This window comes from Dermacentor silvarum, chromosome 6 (genome assembly GCF_013339745.2).
Source record: "Dermacentor silvarum isolate Dsil-2018 chromosome 6, BIME_Dsil_1.4, whole genome shotgun sequence".
Taxonomy (NCBI): domain Eukaryota; kingdom Metazoa; phylum Arthropoda; class Arachnida; order Ixodida; family Ixodidae; genus Dermacentor; species Dermacentor silvarum.
Window position 1 is genome coordinate 179,301,119 of NC_051159.1, and position 24,735 is coordinate 179,325,853.

A 24,735-nucleotide genomic window follows, 5' to 3' on the forward strand; every position below is an offset into this window, starting at 1 on the left:
CTTTAGTAAGACGTCGGACGTACCACTAGCCAAAGCCAAATAGCCTAATGCATTCGCATTTCGTCGATCTTAGGGTGAACCATTGCTATAATAAGGTCACATGATTAATCTAGTTTGCCACAAAGTGCGTTCATTCCGAATGGTGATAATATATCGGACTATAATTTATGCCTCTACGCTCATGGCGCGAGATCAGTGTCATGCTTTTCTTTTCGTTTTTCCTGGCCCAGTTTATTGCGGTTACTCCCTTTAATTTCCGACCGTTCTTCTTGCAATTATTCCTCTAAGCGTGTCAGTGAAAGCCGCAATACGATCCAGCTGTTCGACTAAAGATGGTTGAACGCAGGGAAACACGAGGACAAAAGAAAGTACATTGGACGCGCAGGGGCTATGCCTGTGCACTTTTTGTCGTCGTGTTGCCCTGCACTCATCCACCTCTACCGACAAGCCTTCATCGCCATCGTTGTCAGCTGTTCGAGACTGCCTGGCATACGCTGGCATCTTCATTGCTGCCCGGCATAAGTGTGCGCAGCTCCTTTTCAATGCTTTGTCTGTAACAGGGTTTGCGGTTGCGGGTTTCAATTCCTGGCTGTGGTAGATGGCAGGATGCAAAAGCGCGCCGATAGTTAGGTGCGCTGTCAAGAGCTACAGGTGGTTAAAATTGATTCCGAGCCACACACAACGAGTCTGTCATTAGCCCACGTGCTTCGTTGGGACGTTAAACGCCGCCAACTAATCAATTTTAGAAAGAAAAAAAAAACGTACACAGAAAGTCGACGAGAACTCCCCCGTTGATTTAGATATTCCTGCAGCAATAATCAAGCGTTTACCTTGAAATCACGGAGACACTAATTCGACCATAGTTGAAAGTGATGTGGTGCTTATTATTTTCTCAACGGCGGCGATCCTGCAACGCATCGACGCTCAGACGCTGGTACAATCCGCTCCAACATGCAACGTGTTAAGATGGTGCCATTTTAATTCCTGGAACGGGGCATGGAAGAGGAGGGGCGTCTATATAACGATTCTGTGTCATCCGCTCTATGTGTAGTTGCCTTATGTTGCTAATGATGAAGTTCCTGCTGATTGCAGAGTGTTGCGGTACATTTTCATTTACGGACGGGATTGGCGTTTCGCGAGAACATTGGGCCACGGAGCACAGCCTCCGTCACCGACGCTTAGAGTGCGGAAACAGGGCTATCCGCCTTGAACAACAGGTCCTACCGTTTCGAAGCTGAGGAGATGCATCTGTTGATTGCCTCCATGCGGGGCTGGTTCATCTTTTCATTGTCTTTTGTACCTTCAATGCCACCCTTCACAATGGTATCCTTCACAAGAGCGGTGATTGTAATCCCTGAAGGCACGTTCGCATTGATTTCGAGCGTCTTAATCACCCTCATACACGCGCACGTAACATTCAATCGCGGTTTAAGACAGCTACAAAAATGTGTGTTAAACCCTGTCTTAAAAAATTAACAGGAGCGGGCAGTTTACCAGCGTGGCCTTTCTTTTTAACAGAGACTTCATGCGACTAGTGGACTACTCGCCGGATTTCCTGATGGATCTGGATGGGAACCAGCCCAAGACCGTGTTCGCGCCCACCAATGATGCCCTGAAAGTGATCCCGGCTAGCGTGCTGGACACACTGAAGGCCAACACGTCTGGACTCACGCAGGTACGTTAGACTGAACGCTTCCTCTTCAGATTATCGAGAGATGTGCTCTTGAAGTTACGTTCGACGGAGCATATACCATGACCATACATAAGACGATTGTCAGTTGTCATGTGATGGGCTTTCGACTAGATCCTCGACGCTCTCAGAAAACGAACGGATTTGATTTATGCACGTCAGCTGCTACACTCAGCAACAGCGACAATGATCAAAATGTTCGTAAATATTAACAGAAGACTTAAAGCATGGGTGCAGCGAAAGTTTTCTATTTCTCTATTTTCTTTTTGCTGTATTACGCACTCAAGTGTAATAATAAATGAGAGCACCGTGATACACGGATAATTGAAAAAGAAAAACGTTGCGAACCGGTTCAGAACACTCCCAGTGATAGCGCCTTGGCCGCGGTACTAGATTCAACAAACACGTGTGTAGTTCTCGATGGTGCGTACGATGGCTGACTCTGACGCATTTCTGGTATAGCGATCTGCATTTTGGACGCGTACGCATCGATGCGACCTAATGATCTCCCGAGGTTGAGCATGCTGTCCGCCGAGTGTTGTAAACGGAAATGAGAGGGAGGGATGGAGGGCGGAGTACTACGTGTACGTGTGTAGAAGTGGACGATAAAATACGCGGGTTGGTTTTATCTCGTGGACATCATTAGAATTTGCTCTTCAGGAAGATACAGTGGAACGGAAGAGGCCGTCTTTTTTGGTCTTTTAGACACGGCATCGCATACCCTGAGCTTTTGCCGTAGAACCATACGATTTGGAGAACGCCCTTGCAATCCTTCAACGCCTCAGTCGTGCGGGGTCATTGGCTTTTCTGCGAGACAGTCGAGGTTGGGAAAGTCGCAACACAGAAGATATCACGCACATGCCGAAGCTTCGTTCTTTGCACATTTTCTAATCATCCTGTTTTCTTTCGTGTCACGGTGACATGATAATCTGCGCGTACGTAACGCCATGGACCGCGCCTTCATGTTTGATGCACATGATCTATGCCACTCTATTCTAGCGGTTACCGTATACGCTGTTCCATACTGGGCTTCTTCCCTGCTTCCTGTTTGCTTGCTTGCCTTGCTCTGAGCATCCCTTTAATTTCCCCGCTCCCGTTAACACTGTACGTTTAAACGTACCTCTATGCCACCTTGGATTTTTAGGCGCCGTGAACTTTTCATTCGTCGGCTCTACACTTAGTGTTTTTCGCCAAACATAAAGTTTAGGGATAATTCGGGGTGACGCGCCTTGACAACAGTGAGCCTGCGGCATCCAATAAGCCTTGTGTCCCGTGTTCTATCAGTCTAGCAAAACATTTCGTTGGGCGAATTGGTTCACGATACGGAATATGGTAAAAGAGCGCAGGAAAGACAAGGAGGTGACATAGGCGTATCAATCTATTGTGCCGAAAAAGAAAAATAATGCTTTCAACTTAGCTCAAAGGAGACGCACTTTTATACGTATGTTCTCGAATAAACGAAACGTCTATCATGCCTAAAGCAGAACTATTTATAATTTTCAACTTTTTACCTGGCGAAATTGATATGTGTATTTGTGATTACCTACAGATTACAACTTAAAATTTGTGGGGTTCTGTCTTGCCGCACAACTGTGGCTCGCCATTGCCTTTCTTGTCTGCTCTATTTCTGTTGCCGGGGTCCTTGTTTGTAAACAGCAAAATAGCGACGTCTTTCTCGCAGCTCCTCCGGTTGCACATGATCAAGAACGAGGCGGTGGCGTCTGACGAGGTGCTGGACGCGAGCCGGGCTGGAATCTTCGAGCGGGAATCTGCCAGCAGCCGGCGGATGCTCTACATGCGCGTCGTCGAGGGAGAACACGGACGCAGTGAGTTTGAGTGACGCAGTTCGATGCAAAGGGTGTGTTCCATCCGGACATGCCGCACCCTGATATGCCATCACTCTCACGGAATGAGGTGAGGGTGAGGATCGTAGTCGGAAAGCTTGTGTACGCAACAGTGAGGGAGGGCGGACATCGCGATGTCAAGTCCACTGGTGGGGCGACCTCTACAAAGTGAGGCTACATGAGGAGGAGCGCGATTCAAGCTGCGACAGGTATCGGCGAGGGATACGGCGAGCACGTTATTGTCGTTTCGATTTTAAGGCTGCTTCCCTCGGAAATATGTCCGTGCGCCTGTCTGTAACGCGTGACACGATGTGCTCCATAGGGACATGGGGTCCTATGGGTTATAAACGAGAATAACTTATGACTACGTAAGACTATTCAGATTTATGATTATGACTATATATATATATAGTAATGAAGAAAAAGACGCACCTAGGCTCGGGCGCTCGGACTGCGGGCGCGGACAGAGAGAGGAAGACGACGAGGCAGAATATAGAACAGCCGACCCAGGAACGGGTGCTGTCTCTGTGTTTCTCCTCATTACAATGGCGCAGTCTACAATGAACCTGCCTTAAGGCGTTTCCACCTTAAGTGTTCCTCGCACGGTTCTTCGGCGTGCCGGGTCCCACCTTCCCAGGAACGTCGTCCACGTATGCTTCCTTCGGTATGGAGCCCGCCACCCTACCACCGTCGCAAGTACCCACTGCACCGTCCGGGGATGGCGTCGAAGCCTCCTCGGCGGCTCTCGGTCAGGGATATACCGATGCCCTCGTCCTCGCCATCGCCGAGTTGACACAACTGCTCCAGGGTATGACGACCGCCTTCGCATCCGTCAGCGGGTGCGTCCTGCCTGGGAACGCTGTCCACGCTTCCCTGCAGCCGGCGTTCGTGGACATGCCGACGTTTCTCGGCTTTCAAGACGACGTCATCCTTTGGGTTCGCAACATCAGTGCCCTGGGTGATCGTCATGCCTGGCCAGACCACACAAGATGGCTGGTTGCCGCGAAACGACTCTGTGGTGCCGCCAAGGCATGGGACAACTACGCAGGCATTAAACTTGGGTCGTGGCCTGAATGGAGTGCAGCTCTGATCGCTGCTTTCGGCCCGCTCACGTATGCCTGCGTCGAGCCCGGCCAGCAGTGCTCTACGGCCGGAGCTCCTGAGGAGCACCACCTTGACGCGGCAGTAGTTCCCTGCAGCGCCTCGCCATGGAGGCCCACCGGCTGCCCCGCCGCAGAAGCCGGCTCCCCGAGTGTCGTCGTCGGCCCCATCGCAGACGGTGGGAAGCGCACGGCGACGACCGCTCCCGCTTCGAGTCACCACCGAGCGGCAGATCACACCGGTATCAACGGCGGTATCAAACCGGCGTCATCGGCTGCACTGCTACTCATAAGCACGCAGCAGAACACCACTGCTACTTCGACTTGGCATTCTTCTGGCACCCGGGACTCAGTACCGGGGAGGGTTTTGGCAGATTGCCTCGCCACATGTCCCGCTGTAGACCCAGAATGCGAGTCAGTTTTACCACCACGGGTCTCGGACTCTGCGTGTACCACTTCCGACGCTTTACCATTACTTCCAGAGACCGAGACCGCTTTCGGTCCGCAGCCGTCAGCGAAACGGTTCCGAAACACATCAACGCCGGGGTGCATGGAGGCGCCGATGCTATCACTCCAGGAACCCGACCTATCCACGGATCGTGGCAGGGAGATGCTTCCTGACTCGTCGGAGCCACATCGTTGCATGTCCACGGAGTCGTTCGCCGAATTTGCTGCCGTTCACAGTGCACTGAGAGAGGCCTCAATGAAGGTCATCATCTGCAGAGAGCTGCCTGCACGCGAAAGACGCGTAGCACGCGCAAGACACCGCAAAAGGCGCGCAAGAGACCAGTCTCGCAGTCTCGGTTTTTTGTCAAGCGCGGCTGATTCGCGCGCAACTACGAGCCTTGTTCATTTTGCGGCAACGTTGCGAAGAAGTACGCGACGACTGAGCAGCGCGGCTGCTCATTGTGCACGATCTCCTGCTCTACGTGTCCAATTGCGACGGGATATACGTCGACGAGACATGCGACCCGATCGTAACACGCAGTGCCGACCCCCAGAGACGCTGGTTGCGCACAGGACGGCTTTGCCTAGTTTCCATAATCGGCGTGTCCTCACAACCACCTGAGCTATCTTCGGCAGCGTGGCCGAGTGTAATGAAGAAAAAGACGCACCTAGGCTCGGGCGCTCGCACTGCGGGCGCGGACAGAGAGAGGAAGACGACGAGGCAGAATATAGAACAGCCGGCCCAGGAACGGGTGATGTCTCTGTGTTACTCCTCATTACAATATATATATATATATATATATATATATCAGCGACTAGACAGAATGCGTACGCACTATCTGACAAGTACTCCTAGGGAGTTCTATCAGTAAATTTGTGTCAGTTTTGATGTGTGTGCAGCGCACAATCTCTGGTTTTGGTATGAACTTGACGATTCTCCGCTGCTGCACGCTGCTTTGCCTCATGTACACAAGAATTGGCAAAACGCCGTGGCGTTCTATCACAAAAATACAATAACAACGTCGTATTAACTCGGCAACAGTGCAAACTTGCTAATTCGCTGTCCTATCTCTTAAGAAGCTTCAGCTAAAAAATGCACGCACCCGGTTTATTGTCGGTTTATAGAATATAAGATCAATCTTATTGTTTGGAAGCAGACGTATCTGGTCAGCTTTTTATTCGTGGGGCAAGGAAAGTACATATTACTTATACGCAGGGCATTGGATTGGGAGAGCGGATGACACAGTCTTGCTAGATATGGGGTAAGTGAAGGGTAGAGGAAAATTACTCACTGCGGGAGAGGGTGAGGGAGGATGGAAAAATTTTATCCAGTGAGGGTGAGGTGAGGTCGAAGGTCATGGGTTGAGGGTCAGAAAGGAACAAAACATTGCAGTTTCGCTACCCTCTACGCGTTGGAGGTTCGCGTAATCTCAGATTTCGGAGACGTGAAGTGAAGTTTTGGAGACGCGTTGAAGCGAGAGGCAGCACCGAAGCATTCGCTTCCCCAGACCAGCGTTCTTCATCACGCCAACGTTGTGACAGCGAGTGTTCGCGTCATCGAGTAAGATCTCTTCATGCTTGCCTCTGCGCGCGTGATACCATGCTTGTTAATTTAATTAGTAAGCGAATCTTTACAGCACTTTATACGATACAGCACGATATACGATAACGTTAGAAACCCTACTTCATGTACTTCTATGATTATTTGCTATCGCTATTAAGGCTTCCCTCCTGTGGCGAAACTGGGAGTTTAGTCGCGTCGGAAGACAGCACAGCTGAAGCGACCAACCATTTCGGTTCGCCCTTACTTTCTACCCGCTGCAGATTTGCAACTGCGCTCAGCCGCACGGACAGTCTTAAACAGTCACGGGCGGGTGAGAGGAGAGGACGCCCGCTCATCTGCTCCCCTAGTGTGCACTTGATCACGTGACCTCCAACAGCAGGTGTGTGGCAGGACGGCGCGCATTAAGCCATCATCTTTCTCGGCTCCCCTCCGCACGCTTTTCCTCGCACCCACACCATACGGCGCACGGGGCGCGATCTTACCGCACTTAGACTTTATACGGAATCTCACGGCGACGCCGACGACGCAAAAATTCACATGGAGTGTCCTTATAGAGTGACCTTATAATTGTTATCGCAATAAAAATGATTACATTTGCGGCCACCTTTGGTTCCAACAACCGCTACAGACGGTTAAATTGGCAGCAAAGCGGACAGCTGCTATCTCAAGCCCCGTTCCAATGCTCACAAATTCAGCAAAGACAGTTTAGCGAAGACATCATGCAAATGAAGAACAATTTCCAGGCTACTTGCCTGTCCAAACAAGGTGATGGCTGAGCAGGCTGCCTGGAAGCTTGCGAGGAAGTTTGCCTGGAAGCTTGCCGAGAAATTCGCCTGCACACAGCATTGCAGTCATGCTTCCTTATGGGCTTAAAATAATCCAGGTTGTGTTTTTCGCACTCCACAGTGTTAAATATAGCGAAATATTTGTTGTTGGTGTTTCTTTAGCTTTTGTTGCCGACGCGACGGCCGTCAAGTCCCAGAAATATGTGGTCCCATACTTGGGTTCGAAGCTGTTTTATTAGTCGTCAAACTGTCAAATGCTAGCAAGAATTGGAACACACCAAAATAACAGTGTCTACGCAAGCCGTCAGTACGGCGGTCTAGCTGCCATAGGAATTAAAACTCAATTATACATTGCTATTGTAACCGATAAGTGCCAGTGTTTGCATTTTGATTGTTTTCGGGAGGCAGGCCTCAGTCAGGGGGCAATAGAACCTTAATCCCTCTGTTGTATGATTTTTTTTTTCAAATATACCAAGAGAAACTTCAACTTCGTAGAACGACTTATGTGCTTGTTCCGACTAGCCTAAAAAATGATTTGAAATTTATGTTTCAGTGAGCGCTCAAAATTCTCGAAGGATCGCATTTCGCGGCATACTTTGTATAACTGTGTATTTGACATTGATGCCCTATGGATTCGATGGGTCAGTCATCTACGACCCAAAAGCACGTTCGGTAAATTGGACTCTTACATATCCGTGCAGACTCTTCACTGCGAACATTGATTTATCTTGTCTGTTACGATGAAAACGAACCAAGTTACGATTCAGCGGTCGTTTTAGGGCGCAGTGCCATCCTTCTTTACTTTTCAAAGCTGCTTGAAGCGTCAGTCTTGGTACATTCGGGTCGCAGATATGGTGTAGCAGTCGAAGTTGGCAGACAAGCCTAACTTGTACTTGCAATAAGGAGTTAAATAGCTTTCACGTTGCTATAGTTTGAGAAAGAGGACGTTGCCTGCATTCTACAACGGGGTGACGCTGAGACAGCCGAACATTTCTCGTTATTCTGTCGCCGTTTCTCACCTTTACCAAAAATGTTTCAGAAGCGCCGTTTCGCTAACGTTGGCCTTAACCTTCCCATTCCTGACATTCTTTATCTGGCAACGTCCTCCCTCAGACACTGTCACAGGGATATTTGCTCAGCCGTCAATGAACTTATGGTTGTTTCAAGGCTTGCGAAATTCTTAGCACATTGTGTTCCGTTATTCTTCATATCATTCAGTATTTCTTTTTGTCAAATGATTTATTTGCTTACAAGAAAGCACTAAATGTCCTTTTCTAATTGCCTGCGAATCTTGGCCAATCTCTTATTTTTTGAAGGCGCCACCTTTAGAAGGGTACCAAAACTACAGTACAAGCTGGCCCTTGTCATTATGACGCATGGCGTACTCTGTGATGCCCCCTGGAAACATGAAAGGAGGCAGGCTTGAGAAAAGACAACAAAATACCGCCGATAACGCTCTTACGCCGGAAATCTCAGGAAATAAAGGGTATAGGTGACGCGGAGAACGGAAAGAAAGCTTGAAAAAAAAAAAAAAGAAGAATCGGCATCATATCTGCTGATCTTATCCAGTCGCAGGTGCTACATGGAGCAACAATTGTCCATTCAGATTTTTTTTTCTTCTCGCCAAAATCGCATTTAAAGTACGCGGAAGGAGCTTTCTATGCCAACCTGAGAACTTACGACGTTTAGCAACTCGCAAGGATGTTGGAATTGCTAAATTGCCCGCTTTGCTTATACAATTTCGACAGGACTCTCCACCAGCGTTGCTGCAACTTAGCGCGCAGCACAGCGCTCAATAGCGGGCGTGACGACGCCAAGAGCAGATCATCGTGGACGAAGCGATCGTGCACCTAGGCGCGGCACAGCCCACCGGTCGCGTGACGCGCCTGCACGAACGTACGATCGAGCGGCCGAACGCGCCTGGAAGACCGGAGGTTCCTCTCGAGCAGCGACACGAAAAACGCGTTTATCGACGACGCCTTTGTCCGGGTGACGAAACGCATCGCTGCCGGCACGCGCTCCCGCCGGGGTATGAAAAGGCCGGCGCGCCCGGTCTCTGGAGCCGCGCCGTGTTTATGGCGCCAGGTGCCGGCGCTCTTCGAAGGTCAAACGTTGCACTAAGAAATTTAAAAAGAAATAAAAAAATAAAAAAATGAAATAAAATGAAGCCAAGAGGCGAAGTGCTATTACTTTGCGAAAAGCACAACATCTGAGGCCATTTACTCTTTAGCTGCGTGTCGCTCTGCTGCTGTTATACAGCGGCGCAAAAACTGACGGCTTGTCACGCATGCGGTGCCAACACCGACCCCACACTTCGCCAACTTTGAACAGCAGCGCCACGAGCTCTCTATCGCTTTTCTTTAATAGCGGTGACCCGAATACACGCGACTACCTCATGCCCGTGTGGTACTCTGGGCAGGCTAAAGAGTTCCCGAGAGGTAGAGCCATCAGGCAGTTTCGAAACAGGAGACCCTCTAGCGTCCGCGTACTGGGAAATGAAGTGTAATCGCGGTTTTTGTACAAAACGTGCCAGCATTTCCCGTTTTGCGTTTGCGTATGACCCAAATCTAAAGGTTGAAAAACGGCATGTGTATTTCAAGCCGATAGTGTAATGTAACGGTAGGGTTTGTTCTGCAATGGTATTTATTTATTTATTTATTTATTTATTTATTTATTTATTTATTTATTTATTTATTTATTTATTTATTTATTTATTTATTTATTTATTTTACATACTTTCAAGGCTCGTAGGCGCTACAGAAAGGAGTGGTACATACAGAGAAAAATAATGCAGAACAATGAGTAAAATAATTGTTAGATGGCATGGAAAACAGCAGTCTTGAAGCTCGATGCGTCTCTAATAGCTTACTATTGCGTCTGTAAATAACTTACTAGTTTTGTAATAGGACAAAGACGTTGTAAAATTTGTTTAGGTTACTACAGGCTTGATAAGAATGTTGCTATTTTTAATGATTTGCCTAAATGTTTGACATATCGCGCACTGTGAGCGCTTCCCACTCAGTGCAGCTGCCAGCTTTAGGAAATTTTTTCTGTATTTACGGATTTTAAGCCTTGTTTAGGGAAAAGAAGATTTTTTCCAATTCTGGGGAAATTTCACGCTAACACTTTGAAACGGTGAAACTGCTAGCGTGACGGCCGTGTTTTGATTTCAGTCACCGCAAATTACCTTCGCATTAACAGGCGAACTACGGCTTTCGATGGTACAGGAGCGCAGTGAACGCACCTGGCCAAGTAAACGACAAGGTGTGGATGTGCTGAGCCCATTAACGAAGTACTGCTACGGCGAATTTCCCGTTCGTACTTCTAGCTGGGCTGTCGATGTCTGTGCACCCAGAATGAAATATTTATCAGTAACTGGCGAAACAAATGCATCCTGCAACAACAAACAAAGCAGCACGCGTAAATTTGGGCGTCAGCGGACACATATACCTAGCGCTGAGCACTACAATGCTAAACAATCAACTATGCACGCTTACACTAAAATTTACTCTGCACAGCCCGTAGGCTGTGCAGAGGTATCCTTGGACAAGGATACCTTGGACAGAGTGGCCATGTGTTTGGGCGAGTTTTGCTTTGGAGGAAAGACATGAATTAGCCCCGTATCTGCGTGCTTCGCTGCAAATGATGCGTAAGCGGGTCGTGCTACATCTGTACACGGCGTTAAAAAAAAAAAAAAACTTTTTCGCATATTTTACATTGGTGTCATGAAGTGGTGCACTGTTTTGACACTGTTACTTAATGTAAAGAGGTCCGGTGTCCATTTTCCTTACAATTCGGATAAGGTTCCGCATAATCTTTGCACTTTGCTGTAGCTGCAAAACAACTTTCGACAACAATAACGTATGTACATGTTGACGTCTTATTCTGTGAATATGTCTTCAAGTAGGAGGCTGTGTTGTTAGCAACTTGGCATAACAACTTGCACTGAGACATCATTTCAGCTTGAGTCTGCTGACTTCATTATTTGAAAATTTTAAAACTAGCTTAAAATAAACTTAAACGATAACATTTGCAGTCTATTTGCATAACACAAACAAAAAATTATCATTACGAAATAATACTGACAAACTCAACAATACATTTTGCAAAAATAAAGGGACATAGAGTGAATTTTTTTATTTGAGTTAGGGGGAAAGTGGATTCAGAGGTTAGCAGCACTATCTCTACTATAGTACATTTAACTTAAAATTTGCATCATAGAATTGCTTACTCCATATATTAATTGCTGTTTTTTTTCTTTTGTCAATCCCACCAATAAAAAATGAATAAACTTTGAAAGTTAACTGTATTCCTCAATTTGCCATTGATATATGCCTATTTTCCAGACATTTTTTTTTCGCTGCGTATTGTTTTAGTGAGAAACTTGCGACAATATAATTTTTACATATTTCCAATTCCATCAAAAAACGTTAATCGGGGCATGCGTAATCAAATCACCATGCATAAAGTTTGTTCGTAGTATTTTTAATGTGTTCATCACAATACTTTACATCGATTAGAAACATTGATGTGACCTGCCGTCATGTGCCTTGATTTTGCTCTGTTTAAAAGAGACAGGGAGAACGTAATGAATTGGGAAATGCATTGAGGCTAATGGTTACTCTACACCTTGCCTGCGAATCAGCGATCTATCAAGATTTTGGAAACATCAGTTAGAGTGAAGCAGCGCTGTACCGCGAACGTTTAGCTTGAGTTGCCGTTAACAACTGCAACACTATCTTTGAGATAGTAGTAACAGGGCCCGGAAACTCCCTATACCTCCCATGGGACGCTCGGTCCCATGCCGATACTAAAGCCCCTATATATTGACCCTTTTCGCGGCGATCCCGTGGGCGCTGCCATGTCTGATCACGTGGTGACGCGTCCATTGCTTGCCTCAACTGCCTCCATTGCCTCCATGTTTACAATGGAAGTGTATGACGACGGCGCGGCTTAGAAAGCATCTGTTTTCGTAGATATCGTAGACGGTGACCAGGTGGACGCCACGAAGCTTTGATCACAGCTTAAGAGAACATGCTAAAGCGCTTTCGGAGCTGATTAAGCTAGGTCCAAACGGAGCGAGCAGCACGTACGGTGCTTGCTCTAAAAGCGGGGCTAAATATTCCAAGCTATCCAAGCTTTCCGATTATGAATTCAGTCAGGATTAGTGCGTTTTGCTCTTTGTTCTTTATTCGGCAAATATTTTGAAGCAGTGGCTTGTCAGTTTCTGAATCAGTGAAGTTCCTCGATGCGGCCACTATCTGATTATTTTCTGCCCAATCGCTCGCGGGTGTGCTCAGTTCCGATAGATTTGTTCGTGCTGCGCACAAAGCTTGAAACGTAGCTGTTTTGTACATTGTAATACCTTGAAGCAAATATATATTACAGCTAGTAACTCGCTTACTCTTTTGGACCGTCACGAAACATTCAGCTTTGATTATTCGTGCACCATAGGTGTAGTCTGTCATTTATTGTGCGTATACAATGCGCATATATTCAAGTGTTCGCCCATTCACTTATTCTTGATACGTCGGCGATAGAGTGGGTGTAAGTGTTCCTGCCATTTGGGACAGATGTGTATAGATAACGTGCGCGAAACTTACTATGACAGGAAGCTGCGCTACTCCCTTTGTCATTGTTTAACGAGTGGTACTCACTCTTGCCGACGTTCTGGGGACGAAGCCCTTTCTTTGAAGGTTAGCGATGCAAGGATGGCGGATGAGCAAATTTCTGTATCCTCGAGGAAAGCCGGACATCACGAAGTGCCGGTAACATGTTCGGACAGTTGCAGCAGCGGTCCGCGAACTTGGCCACACAGATTCATTCTATTCCTTAACATGCCAGTCACTATTTTCCCAGCGAACTACTGCACACGTCTTCAATCCACACAATCCGCATGATTGGAACACAGTGTGTTAGCGAAAACTCAGTTGCATTTCCGACAGCTGATGGCACAGAAGCAAGGTAGAAGCAGTAATGGTTTCGTATTCGTGCGCGGTGGCTGAGGAGAGGTATGGCGCGCCGCCGTGAGCGCCATCTCGTTTCTCTAAAACAAACTGCTCCGCGAAAAGGGTCAATAGGGGCTTTAGCCAATACGCGGCGGCAGCGCCGCTTCCACCACTGGCGTCTGCCGGTTATCCTACTGGAAATAATTCACAAACAAAACAATGCCTCCATGACGTCACTGATGAGGTCCGAAGGTAGAGAGAGAGCAGCCGGGAGGAGGAGGGTTGCCGCTGAAGCCGTCCTTTCCCACTTCGCATGCAAGCGGACTGTGTTCGTGCTCTCTTGCAGGTCCGCTGTACGTTGGCCAAATCGCGGAGCTGAAGGGTGTCGTGTATTAGGAAGCGCTTTCTTCCTACCAGGTTTACCTCGCAAGCTGCTATTCACTTTCTAAACCACTGGGACATTGCTCGTACGCACCAGTGCCAACCAATAATGAAGAATATTTATATAGCGAACCGTTGTTAATTACCAATATTCACGGTTAATATATTACACTTCGTCATTTCGTGAAAGTAGTCGCTTTGAAAGTCCTAACTTGCGGTTACGTTTAGGGCTACACTTCAAGTAGTTCACAGATAAAGTGTGTGTGTGTGTGTGGGTGGGGGGGGGGGGGGGGGGTAGCATAGAGAAAATAACTTTCTGGCACCATCAATCGTTAATTTTGTTCGTGTGTTGCTGAAGTGGATCAACTAAAACTAGCCGATTGCTCGGCCAGCCAAAACTCAACACAAGTAAAGGTTCAACGCTTTTGTTTTTATTCACACATTCGGTACTGGAAAAAGACTGACCTCCATGCAGTGCGAGAGTGAGAATCTACAGAAGCAATTTTCATTCACAGCGGAAATTAGTGCATAATGAGTGAAAATAGATTCCAGTAGATCCAAACCAATGCGAAAATTTTTAACCACCATGGCTGCGTCTTTCTTTCTTTTCTTTTTTTTTTTTTACCTTGGCTGTGCATGTCGACGAAGAGTGAACAAAATGTGTAGCCCAAAAACATGCACTCAAGCCCTTCATTACAAGTATTTCACCGACAACAGATGGGCTGCCGTCATGACGAATGAGTCGAGCGACACTGCTCTTATGTCAGTCCACTCAGGCTTGCACAGAACTGGTTTACTCATGCAAAATTAATACCTGCTCGGAAAATAGAGTGAAATGCTTGTGCTTACCCGTGATCATTAGGAAACCTGAAAAACTTCGCAGGACTGGAATTCCCGGTGTTCGAACACCACAGAGCTGCGCAACACATGTGATGCCCCGATTTAGCCATCATCGTCTAATGCTTGGTCTACCTAAAGTCCCTATATAAGAAAAGTACCGCCATCATTTGATCGACGCAGCTTCGCTCTCTCCTGTATCTTCGATTGGACGATGATAGCGCGCGCTTTGACTTCTTTATATTTTTTTTCCGCCTCAGAGCCATGTTGAAAGTCCTCTGCGCAGCCGCAATTGCCGGCGGCGGCGGCGCGCGCCCGCCTGAAAGTTTCAATGTGGACTTTCTAGGGCCGCCACCGTCGACTTGCTTTCGCAAGCAAAAAATAAAGAAAAAAGCACGCGCTTTAGGAGAGGAGACGACGGAGGAAAGAGTAGATGGCGGTACTTTTCTTATATAGGGACTTTAGGTCTACCTGGTTTCGTGCGTCTTCCGTTCGTTGCATGCCCGGGCCGGTATTTTGTAGCAATGCCTTTCCGGTAATAATGCCTTTTCGCGCTTATCGCGCTTTGTCAGTGGTCGGAGCGACGGTCCGCTCGCGTTATCAACGGGATCCGCCGGCCGTGAGCGGTGGATGATAAGGCTAGAGTAGAATAAGTCATAATGCCTCGCTACAAAATCGCGGCCCTGATCAAGCTTTTGTGTCTTATCTTTCCCATCTTCACACTTGGGACGACAACCGAAGTAGACGACCAAGCGCGATCTGATTTGTGATATCGCTGAGCAAGTGGCAAGGGTGAGCGGAGGCAAGCTCGACGGACACACGATGGCGACCACTTCCCACGCTTCGCCCCAATTTAAAATTCACAAAAAGAGAAATAAGAAAAATAACTTAGGATGTCCGGCAACCGATAGGAGCGCGCACGTTCCTTGAAACCGAAACTAGCTTTACTTTCCGGAGGTTGGTAGTGATTACTGGTGCTAACTTGTATCTACGCGGTGTCTCTACCTCTCTACTTCCTTCGTATCTTTCTGCCTCCACTCCCTTGTCTCCCAGTTTAGGGTATGAAGCCCGATTTCTCCGTTGGCCTCCCTGCGCTATTAATTCCGTCTTCCCTCCATTTCTGTAGCTTAAACTTGCGTCACATTCAAATCCAACTGCTGCCCGTTACATGCGCTCACTCCACCGGTGACTCTTTTGCAGCGCTAACGGTGGAAGGGGGTGGCGTGAACGCCACTGCCGTCCAAGCGGACATCGGAGCCACCAACGGTGTGATCCACATCATTGACCGCGTGCTCGGAATGCCTTCGCACACCATCTACGAGAAGATCAGCAGCGACCCCGAGCTCAAGTGAGTGTACCGTGACCGCTGGTTCTGGAGGCGACAGCAAAACGATCAAAGCAAAAAGAAATTATAATAAAAAATTAATAAAAAATAAGTAAATCCTGCTTGAAAATCTTGAGCTTGTAGTAGAGAGTTCTAGCCTGTTTGCAAATGCATTGCGCTCTGTTTACGAAATACCGGAATGTTTGAAATGGGGATGGAGTCAACCCTAGTAGTGGCATCTTGGGGTGGCGTTTTTCAACCGAAATGTGCTAAGAAATATTTCTGTTTTTCTTTCTTCCTTTTTCTTTTTTTTTTTTGCCTGTGTCGCATGACCGTTGTTGTCGAGTCACCAAAAAAGGCCTCTGTGCTTTAATGAATATGTTGCTGGCCACGCGTTCACGCCACGAGCTAAATAAGTACGTAGTCCGTCATTTCAATTATAGCCCAGAGCGCTCCGGTTGGATTCCGCATCACAAGATGGCCCCACAAGCGCTTCGGTTGTAAAGTCCCTAAAAAAAAATATTCGGTTGACATCAGCGTCTCCGGCAGTCCGGTGCTCCACAAAGGGTAATAGGTATATGGACAGGCCAAAAGTCTATTAAGTGTCACAAAACACTTTTTTCATATCATGATAATGTTATGGTTCTCGTCATATCACTGAAGCTTAGCAGCAGTCAGTGAATGCTTGGGATGCAGTATACCTGCATAAGCTCAGTGCTGGCCTTTCTATCACGGAATATGTCAGGTGTCCACCTAAGAGGAGAGACAGTTATGGTGTCAGCGGCTCGGTGGATCTGCTTACACATTCTCATATACGTTGCGCACTCTGGGCAGCCCCAGACCCAAAGGCATCATTACTGAGCGAGAAATTTGGCGCTAAATGGGTGACGATGGGCGGGGACTATTATTTTATGCCGTTTATTTACTGTCACATAAGAATTCTAGCGTAAGAGCTTTCTGTGAAAACGGGCCCAGGTTCTGGCCAATCCCGCTCTTTGAAATCTTAGGCGTGTGGGCAGTTTCGGATTGGTGAAGACTGTTAAGCGTTGCTCGGTGTGTGGCGCTTGATTTAATCAATTTAGTACGAAAATATTCCCGTGATGCAAGACACAAACGGATGTCGGGACGATTAATTAACCGGGGATTTTATCCTTGCTGCAGGGACACGAGGCGTTTCGCCCAACACAAGGGCTGGATTGAACGGCTGAAGAACACCGACAAGCGGTACACCTTCTTCGCGCCGAGTGACAACGCCTGGCACGACATCAAGCTGGAGTTCCCGTCCGAGTACAAACAGCTGTCTATGGACCAGTTCGGATACCATGCGGAGAAAGTGAGTATTTTAATATGCGATAACAGTCGCCAATAAAACCGATTCCCCGTGTTAGAACACAATAATATTTTATTGAGATTTTATCACGTCTGTTGTTATATTAGTAGCAACGCGGTGTTTCGAAAGGTAACTTAGCTGTTTATATGCCACCATTTTCTGTGTAGGTATCTCCGTAACATTGAAAGTAAATATATTAGTTATCTAAGGGTCTGTATAAAACAGCGAATAATATCTTGGGTTTTATACGGAAATAATTAAATAGGCGAAATCGAGGGCCTGGTTCGGATGAGTGTACTAAATGAAAGCTTCGACCAAAGTAAAAATTTGATTAGCAATGCGCCGTTTCGTCCTTTTGAATACATTTTACGTAGATTGGCGATGTGCTTTTACTTAACGGAATAGAATATATGGCAGCACATGTCTGAGGATGATGTTTCCGAACTTGAAGGCTGTTAAACGAAACAGGCCCGATTAACAACAGTATTACAGTGACTCTAATACATGTCAGGAAAATTAAATTTTCGAAAACAGTCTTCAGATCAGGTAGGCAGTATTGTGACCTTGTTGTTATTTCTTTTTCTGCCAGATTCTTGAGCGTCACCTAATAGTAGGAAGAGAAATACCTCAAATGGAACTGGAGAACTTAAAGTCCATTGAGACAGCCAGAGGCAAGATGGACGTCCGAAATGTTAACGGTGAGTTCAGCGATTGCGTGCGGTTAGTCTAGGAATTATGGTGCGACAACTCTCGGAATTTCTCAGAGCTCGAGAGACTTAGTTCTTAACAAGGGCGCTGTAGATGAGGCCACGGTAGCTCACATTAGCCGCCTTCACATGAATGGGATAGAAGCATATCGTACATCATCAAATGCACCAAACGAGGGTTTATTGTGAGATTGAAAACGTGCATTTCAGCGGCGCATGTAAACAAAACCGTTGTTTCCGTTTTTCCTTTTCTTTTCTCATCTTTTTTTTTTGTAATTAGGCACCATTTGGACTATCTTTTTTAAAGCCCTGCTAGGTCATTTCCCACCAACAGTCCCAGACGCGTAGCTCGACTGTCTGAGATATTGTTCTAAATGTTGCAGTCTCGCTGGCAATGCGAAACGGTGACGTGCTGGTTTGGAACGTTATTATACCCAGTAAGTCTTGCACAGTTACGTAGGGCATAAATTAGAGTAAACATTCGCAGCCGAGCGCGAGTAATCTCCGTTCGAGAATAAAACTTTCAATGTTTTCAGGCCAGAAGAACACATCGACATCGCTCCATGTTGTCTTCATTTTTGGAGATGGCGGTGAAGTGGAGAGGCACGGCCGTGGCTTCCATCTTTTTCTTATTTTACCTATCGCTTCTTATCGCTGACTTCGTTTCAACTCGGTGCTGGTCTATAGATCAGCTGTAGGGCATAGTGTCAGTCATTTATAGCGGATCAACCAGCCATAGCTCCCCAGACGCATATTGTTTTCTTGCAGCAACGGCACCGGTGCAATGCTATAAGTCTTGCACTGGTTTGTGCAGCATCGATAGCGGGAAACATTCGCAGACGTGCAGTGCAATTTCCTCTCAATTCATTCGTTGTGAAGGTGGTGCTCCCCGCTGGTGGTCAGCAGTCGAGATAAGTAAGAGACACTTAGATTATTGGTGGGAAAAAAAGCAGGGAAGATATTGATAGAATCGTAGTCATTGCAAGCGTAGGTAGCGGTAGAATATAATGATAGATGATTTAAATGCGAAAGTTTAGAAATCAGACAGGTGAAACGCTAGATGGCGATAGATGTAGTAAAACCGGAGTAAATCATGCAGGCTAAGTGACTATTTGTCAAAAACTTCAAGCGCACAACCAGAGGAGAACGGTGAAAGGAAACGGTAGACACACGAGCGCTAACTTGCAAAAAAGTCGCAGTTTCGCCCGAAAGGCGAAGCATCAATTGCGATAGCAAATTAGTAGAGAGCTATTCGGAGTAGGGATGGCAGTTTTATCGGCTGCATAAACTTCGACACATCCGCTTACTAACTGAATTAACAAGCGTGGTGTCAGCGCGCACAAGCAAACATAAATAGATCATCACACTGAATTACCGCAGACAACGACTGTCCAAACGCTGGCAGCAATCGCAGCCGCCGCAGCGGGCAAGGTTCGTGCGGTCTATCGCTTCAAGGAAACTGAGCGGCGGATGCACAGCGCATACAAAGGTCAGAGCCGTGTGGAGATAAGAGACCGTGCGGGCGACGGCCACAGCCGGGCAAAGTACGAACGGAGTTGTTGGCAGAGTAGAAGCTGCGCCCCCCCCCCTCCCTCCCGCGCTGCCTTCCCGCTTTCCTGCGTTCGCGTGGGAGATTGAGCGGCAAGTTCTCCTTACGCCCGATTGAAAGATACGCCTTTGGTGCCGGAGCACAGCGTCGCCCCGCCTCCCTTCCTCCCAAACCCCCACGGCCTTTCGCGCGACCGTCGCGTTTGCTTTCGGCCGTGCGTTCGCTCTCTGTGATAGCGCGCGCGTCCCCCGCGTGCTTTCGCTTGCGCATACGGCACGCGGCAACGATTTTATATCGCCCTTGGAATCTATACGGAACCTCACGGCGACGGCGACTCCGACGGCAGAAATCCGTTTGAAGTGTCCATATAATTGCTATCGCAATAAAATGATTGAGAACCGCGAAATGGTATATAAAGACATTTTCGTGGCCGAACATCACGCAAGCGCAGCTAGCAAAACAAACAGTGACGACGCAAGTATCGTAATTCCTTCGAAGTTAAAGCAATCGACACACAGTTATCCCCTAAACTATCAATCATCTCTGCCTTGATAATTTCACGCGTCAGTTGGCAGCTGCTTCTCTTGACGATGGTGCATTCGCCATAGATTGGCACCCAGCTCGATTTTACACTGGAGTCTGCGCTTTGGCCGGAACTGCAAACAGCACTAGCATCTTCACTAGATTCACACTTCCCACAGTGCACATCAAGAAACCCTCCGCACTAGTCCCTCACATATCTACAGTGTTCACGGAGGCGATCTCACCACTCCTCCCGCTTTGACACTTTTGAAGCACCTCCCACTTTGACCTATATAAGTCCTACCATAAAAAATCGGTACACTATGACTCCACTCATGTATTAGTCAGTGTCGCTGAAGGCATCCTAAAACGGAAGTCGTGAAAACTGCCTGATGCCTTGCGGGCTTCTGGTGGAAAGCAGAATTCTGCGGTGATTCCGTACATTAACGGCTTGTCAAATCGACTAAAAGAAGATTCTTCAAGTTGTTCTTTCTGCTCCCGACAAGCTTCAAAAATGTGCAGAATGGCCAGCCGCCTCGTCTGTATGTTCAAGATGCACATTATCCTGCACCCTTGTGTAGAATTTGTATTTACCTGCAGTGCTGGGGGATCAAAGCAGGTGAGAGTGGGGGGGGGGGGGGGGGATGCTAGGAGCTGGCGCTTTCTTAGGCATAATTTTATTGCCGGTTCGACCACATCATTGACAATTGTACATTCTGTTTCATATCGTCTGAATAATTTGTCTGCCTATTTATCCAACCAAAGTGCCCCCCCCCCCCCCCTCCCCCGAAAGATACTCTGTATGATGTGGGTGTTCCTTTCCGTTTCCGTGGTGCAGGCAAAATCCACCTGCTGTGGGAAGGCCGCGAGGCGGTCGTCGTGCGCCCCGACGTACAGGCCACGAACGGAGTCATCCACGTGATCAGCAAGGTGATGATGCTGCGCAGGGACATGACTTCGGCGGCCGCCGCGCCGGCAACACCGGTCGCCGCCGTGTTGCTGGGGCTGGCCGCAGGGCTCGTACTCCGGACGCCGCGCGCCTGAGCCCAGCGGCCACCGCCACTCATCCACATTTGCCCCGACCCCCACCTCCTTGTTTCGAAAAACAAAACCGGCTCCATTCTGTTTCGGCCTCGGGTGGCGCACGGCGACTGCTTGATCCAGTAGAACACGTTGCTGGACAGATAGTTCTCAAAGGTAGAGCAAGTTGCCCTATGCACTTGCTGTACGAAACGACGACGTACTTTGTGTAGCATGTCGCTGTGCAAGTCGCCGTGTCGGCCCCTGGCCAGGGGTAAATCTCATTTTTTGACTCGTTCTCTTTCGAGCACGTGTGTGAGTGTGCGTGTTAAATCCGGATGCTTAGTGTGGCGCACAAAGAAAAAAAAATAATGGCAGCTCTTCAAGGATGGGTGACGTTAAGTTCTTAACCGCCTGAAAAAAAGAAAATATGCTTCTTGTCGAAATGGTGCGCCGCGCTGTCTGTCTGCCGTTCGCTTTGGCCCGTTTTAGTGTCATCATTAACGTTGACTTCGATGTTCGATCACCCCGCTTCACTTTTCTCGTCAAGCAGTCTTCATAACGCCCATTCCTGGAGAGCGGGATTCTCGAGTGTTCGGCGGTCAGAGCGGGCGCTGGCTTTATGCGCAGCGCAAGGAAAGGGAGAAACAAGCCAATAATGCAACACATTCCGTGCCCCACTTCTTCTAACAGCCCGGCGCAAGCAAGGCGCGCTCGTTCGTGCTTGCTCTTGGAGTCGGGAGAAGACTATGCTCGAGTCGACTGCCACACATGTCCACACGACACGCACGGCCAACCCCCACCCGGAGCGCTGCCACAAAGGAGCCGCCTTTGCTTTGCTGCCGCGGACACACTTTTCTCCCATTGTTTCACTGGCGTTGGTGGTGTTTTGTTGTAAGAGGTTTTTAGGTCGGCATCTCCATCACAGATATTATTACCCTGTACATAACGCATATTCTACGGGGTCTCCTAGAAACGTTTTACGAAATGGCACGGCGAATCTTCAACTCTGTGCTGTTGCTCGGGCTTTATAAGCACCTATTTTTGTTTACAGCAGCATAGCTAAAGCTCACTTATTCTAGCCGACTCGAGTCACTTGTTTTATTTTTCGGCAGTTATAGATAGGAGATAATTAATTTTGGTTCCTCTGCGAATGACTCTGCGATGAACTGTACTGGCAGCATGAGCACTGTATAGTCTATGTGTGACGTACGTCATGAAGTTTGTGTGAAGCTTCCATTTAAAGAAAGTTGAGCTAATGCTCTAGATGTGATGTCTAGCGCGAATAACCGAATTGCCTCTGCCAACTTTATTCAGATTGGAAAGCGTTACGTCGGAGCTGTTTAGAAAATCGTTGACAAGGCCTAATATTTGCGGGAGAGAGTGCACGCTTAAGTCGTGGAATTTCAAGTCACAGCGTCCATCAACAGTCGCTTTGAACAAAATGTATTTTAGCAGCTTTTGAATATCCGCTCAGAATATGTCACATGAAGTCGAAGACACATTGTGCTGCGTTCCACGTTTAGTCCGAAATCCTTTCATCCGCTAAGCTTTGTCTTTTGGAAATACCACAGAGATTAAAACTTGTTGCGTCTCTCTCGTGATCCCTTAAACACCTTGTACATAGGGATATACATTATAAGCGTATCTATTGTTCGCGCAACCCGCAGAGATATTTTGGTGGCTACCATCCTTGGTGAAAAAAAAAAACAACGTTGGTGTACAGTAGTGTCACTTAATGTTAAAAACGTTTCTTTCTGCTCAATTAAAATTCCCTTACAAGTATAGCATATTATATGTACACATAATGCAGACACTCTCTCATATGCATAACTATCTGTATGGAATACTCCATTGTTCTCCCATGTTTCTCTCGAGCTTCAAGTATTTGTGTGGCTTTGTTCGTTTTTCGTGTCTATTTCGGGGCGCACCTCGCTCAGCGCCTCGTCAACTGAGTTTGCGCGGAAGCCTTCCCCGGGTCTGTGTCGTGTTCCGGGGGAAAGGCGCCGCCCGGTCGTGTTTGCCTTCCTGTCCGAGGCCATAGCTTTTTTGTTCCGTGTCCTGGTAGAACCAAAGAATAAAAGGGAACTATGCTTCAACTAAGAATACTATTTTTCTGTCTGCTGCCGCTGCGAATCAGCCACTCGGGAAGCGCGACGTAGCATTCCTAATCACCTCCGTATCAGACCTGGCTGGGTCATGTGCGCTTCTCGCGTGGTTGATTGGCGAGACAGAGACCTCGGTGTGATATGGGCGCTAAAATGCGACGCATTGGGCCTGAAAAAAAATTTCGTATAAGCAGCGCTAGCTTACGAGTGTTTTACCTCCGGTCGGATTGCCTCGAGGTCACAAGGGCACCGCGGCTCTCACGTGTCGGGAGCGCGGCGCTGAGGAATTCCTTTGGGAGTCAAGAAAGCAGTGACGGAAAGATTCCTGCGATCAGGTCAAGCAGAGAGGGTCTTTATTTTTTTATACACGTTGTTGTTGGTTTGTTACGATAGTTGCTGCTATTTATATAGACGCATAGTATTTCATTTCGCTGTTTTCCTTTGGTTGGCCGAGCGCCGTCTGCTGGTTGTCGAAATCCCCTTGGGCTTCTCAGAAATCTGGCCTCGTGGCCTCCCCCACGCAAACGATCAGGGTGCGCACAACACACAGGGCACCTCTGGTTATTTACACGAGAACAACACTGCCATATTTTGAACGCATGTCGAACCAAGTGTGTCAAGGTGTGGGTCCATCTAATTTAATTGTACATCCCCAGCATACACACAGAACGCAAGTTCTCCATGATTATCATTGTGCGATAATGTTGCGGAGAAACATGTTTTTTTGTGCAAAGTATGAGTGTAAACTGAAAGATTAAATAAAATAGTGCTTCAAATGTTGACCAGCCATTCGCTTCCGCGTGACGCCTTCTTTTTTTATGTTCGTGTAACACCACGGGCATCGCTGTTCATAGATGCACTGCATCGTTTTTCTCTACACATTGCTCACTTCATTCAACTACGCCGTCCCTACAAAAACCAAAAGATGATAGTGTTCAGTGCTCCCACTCCTGTGCCAAATGCGCCAGATTGCGTCATACGAGATTTCCTGCGCCATCCTGATAAAAATACACGATTTTGCGCCGAAGTGCCCCAAAATTAGCGCCGGCGCATTACGAGTGTGGCCGCAGTAGCCCGCAGACGTGCGTAGCGCGCATGACTAAAGCGGCTTCATAAATCGAACGGCGACCGCCTAAAAGTACAAATAATTGGGAGCCGGAAATATCCAAATTCGCCAGAAAATAACAATTTATTCCGCCAGTGTATAAAAAAGACATTATTCTCAGTTGACCACTTTCGGGGATACGTTCACTTTCGCGGGATTTCGTGTCACTAGCGTCAGCGTCGGCATACTTGGTAGTGTGCCAGGAACGCTATCATCCGTCGATGTGTCCAGTGCTAGTCGCGCGAAATGTCGCGAAAGTGTAAGTATCCCGGAAAGGAATTGTCCAAAAATAAAGCCGAAATTTGTCAACGCGGTCCTGCGCGCACGTACGCTTGCCTGCGATCTGGTCAGTCCGTATCTCTACGATAGTTATGCTGTCACCACAAATAGACGAAAGTACAATTAATGCATGCACCGAATCTTCAACCTTTGGCAACAGGACCGCGATACTTGAAATAAACTAATTACAGCACA

At 47.7% G+C, this 24,735-nt stretch overlaps 1 protein-coding gene across 1 annotated transcript in view; it reads left to right on the plus strand.

Moving 5' to 3' along the window:
• Positions 1 to 23,945, plus strand: part of LOC119456477 (fasciclin-1-like) — a 59,885-nt gene extending 35,940 nt beyond the window's left edge. Inside the window, exons 8-13 of the mRNA XM_037718289.2 lie at positions 1,519 to 1,675; positions 3,372 to 3,516; positions 15,797 to 15,944; positions 17,082 to 17,253; positions 17,840 to 17,948; positions 20,867 to 23,945. Coding sequence (XP_037574217.1) covers positions 1,519 to 1,675; positions 3,372 to 3,516; positions 15,797 to 15,944; positions 17,082 to 17,253; positions 17,840 to 17,948; positions 20,867 to 21,072 — 937 coding nt within the window. The 3' untranslated portion in view covers positions 21,073 to 23,945. The remainder of the gene's footprint in view (positions 1 to 1,518; positions 1,676 to 3,371; positions 3,517 to 15,796; positions 15,945 to 17,081; positions 17,254 to 17,839; positions 17,949 to 20,866) is intronic.
• The last annotated feature ends 790 nt before the right edge of the window (positions 23,946 to 24,735 follow it).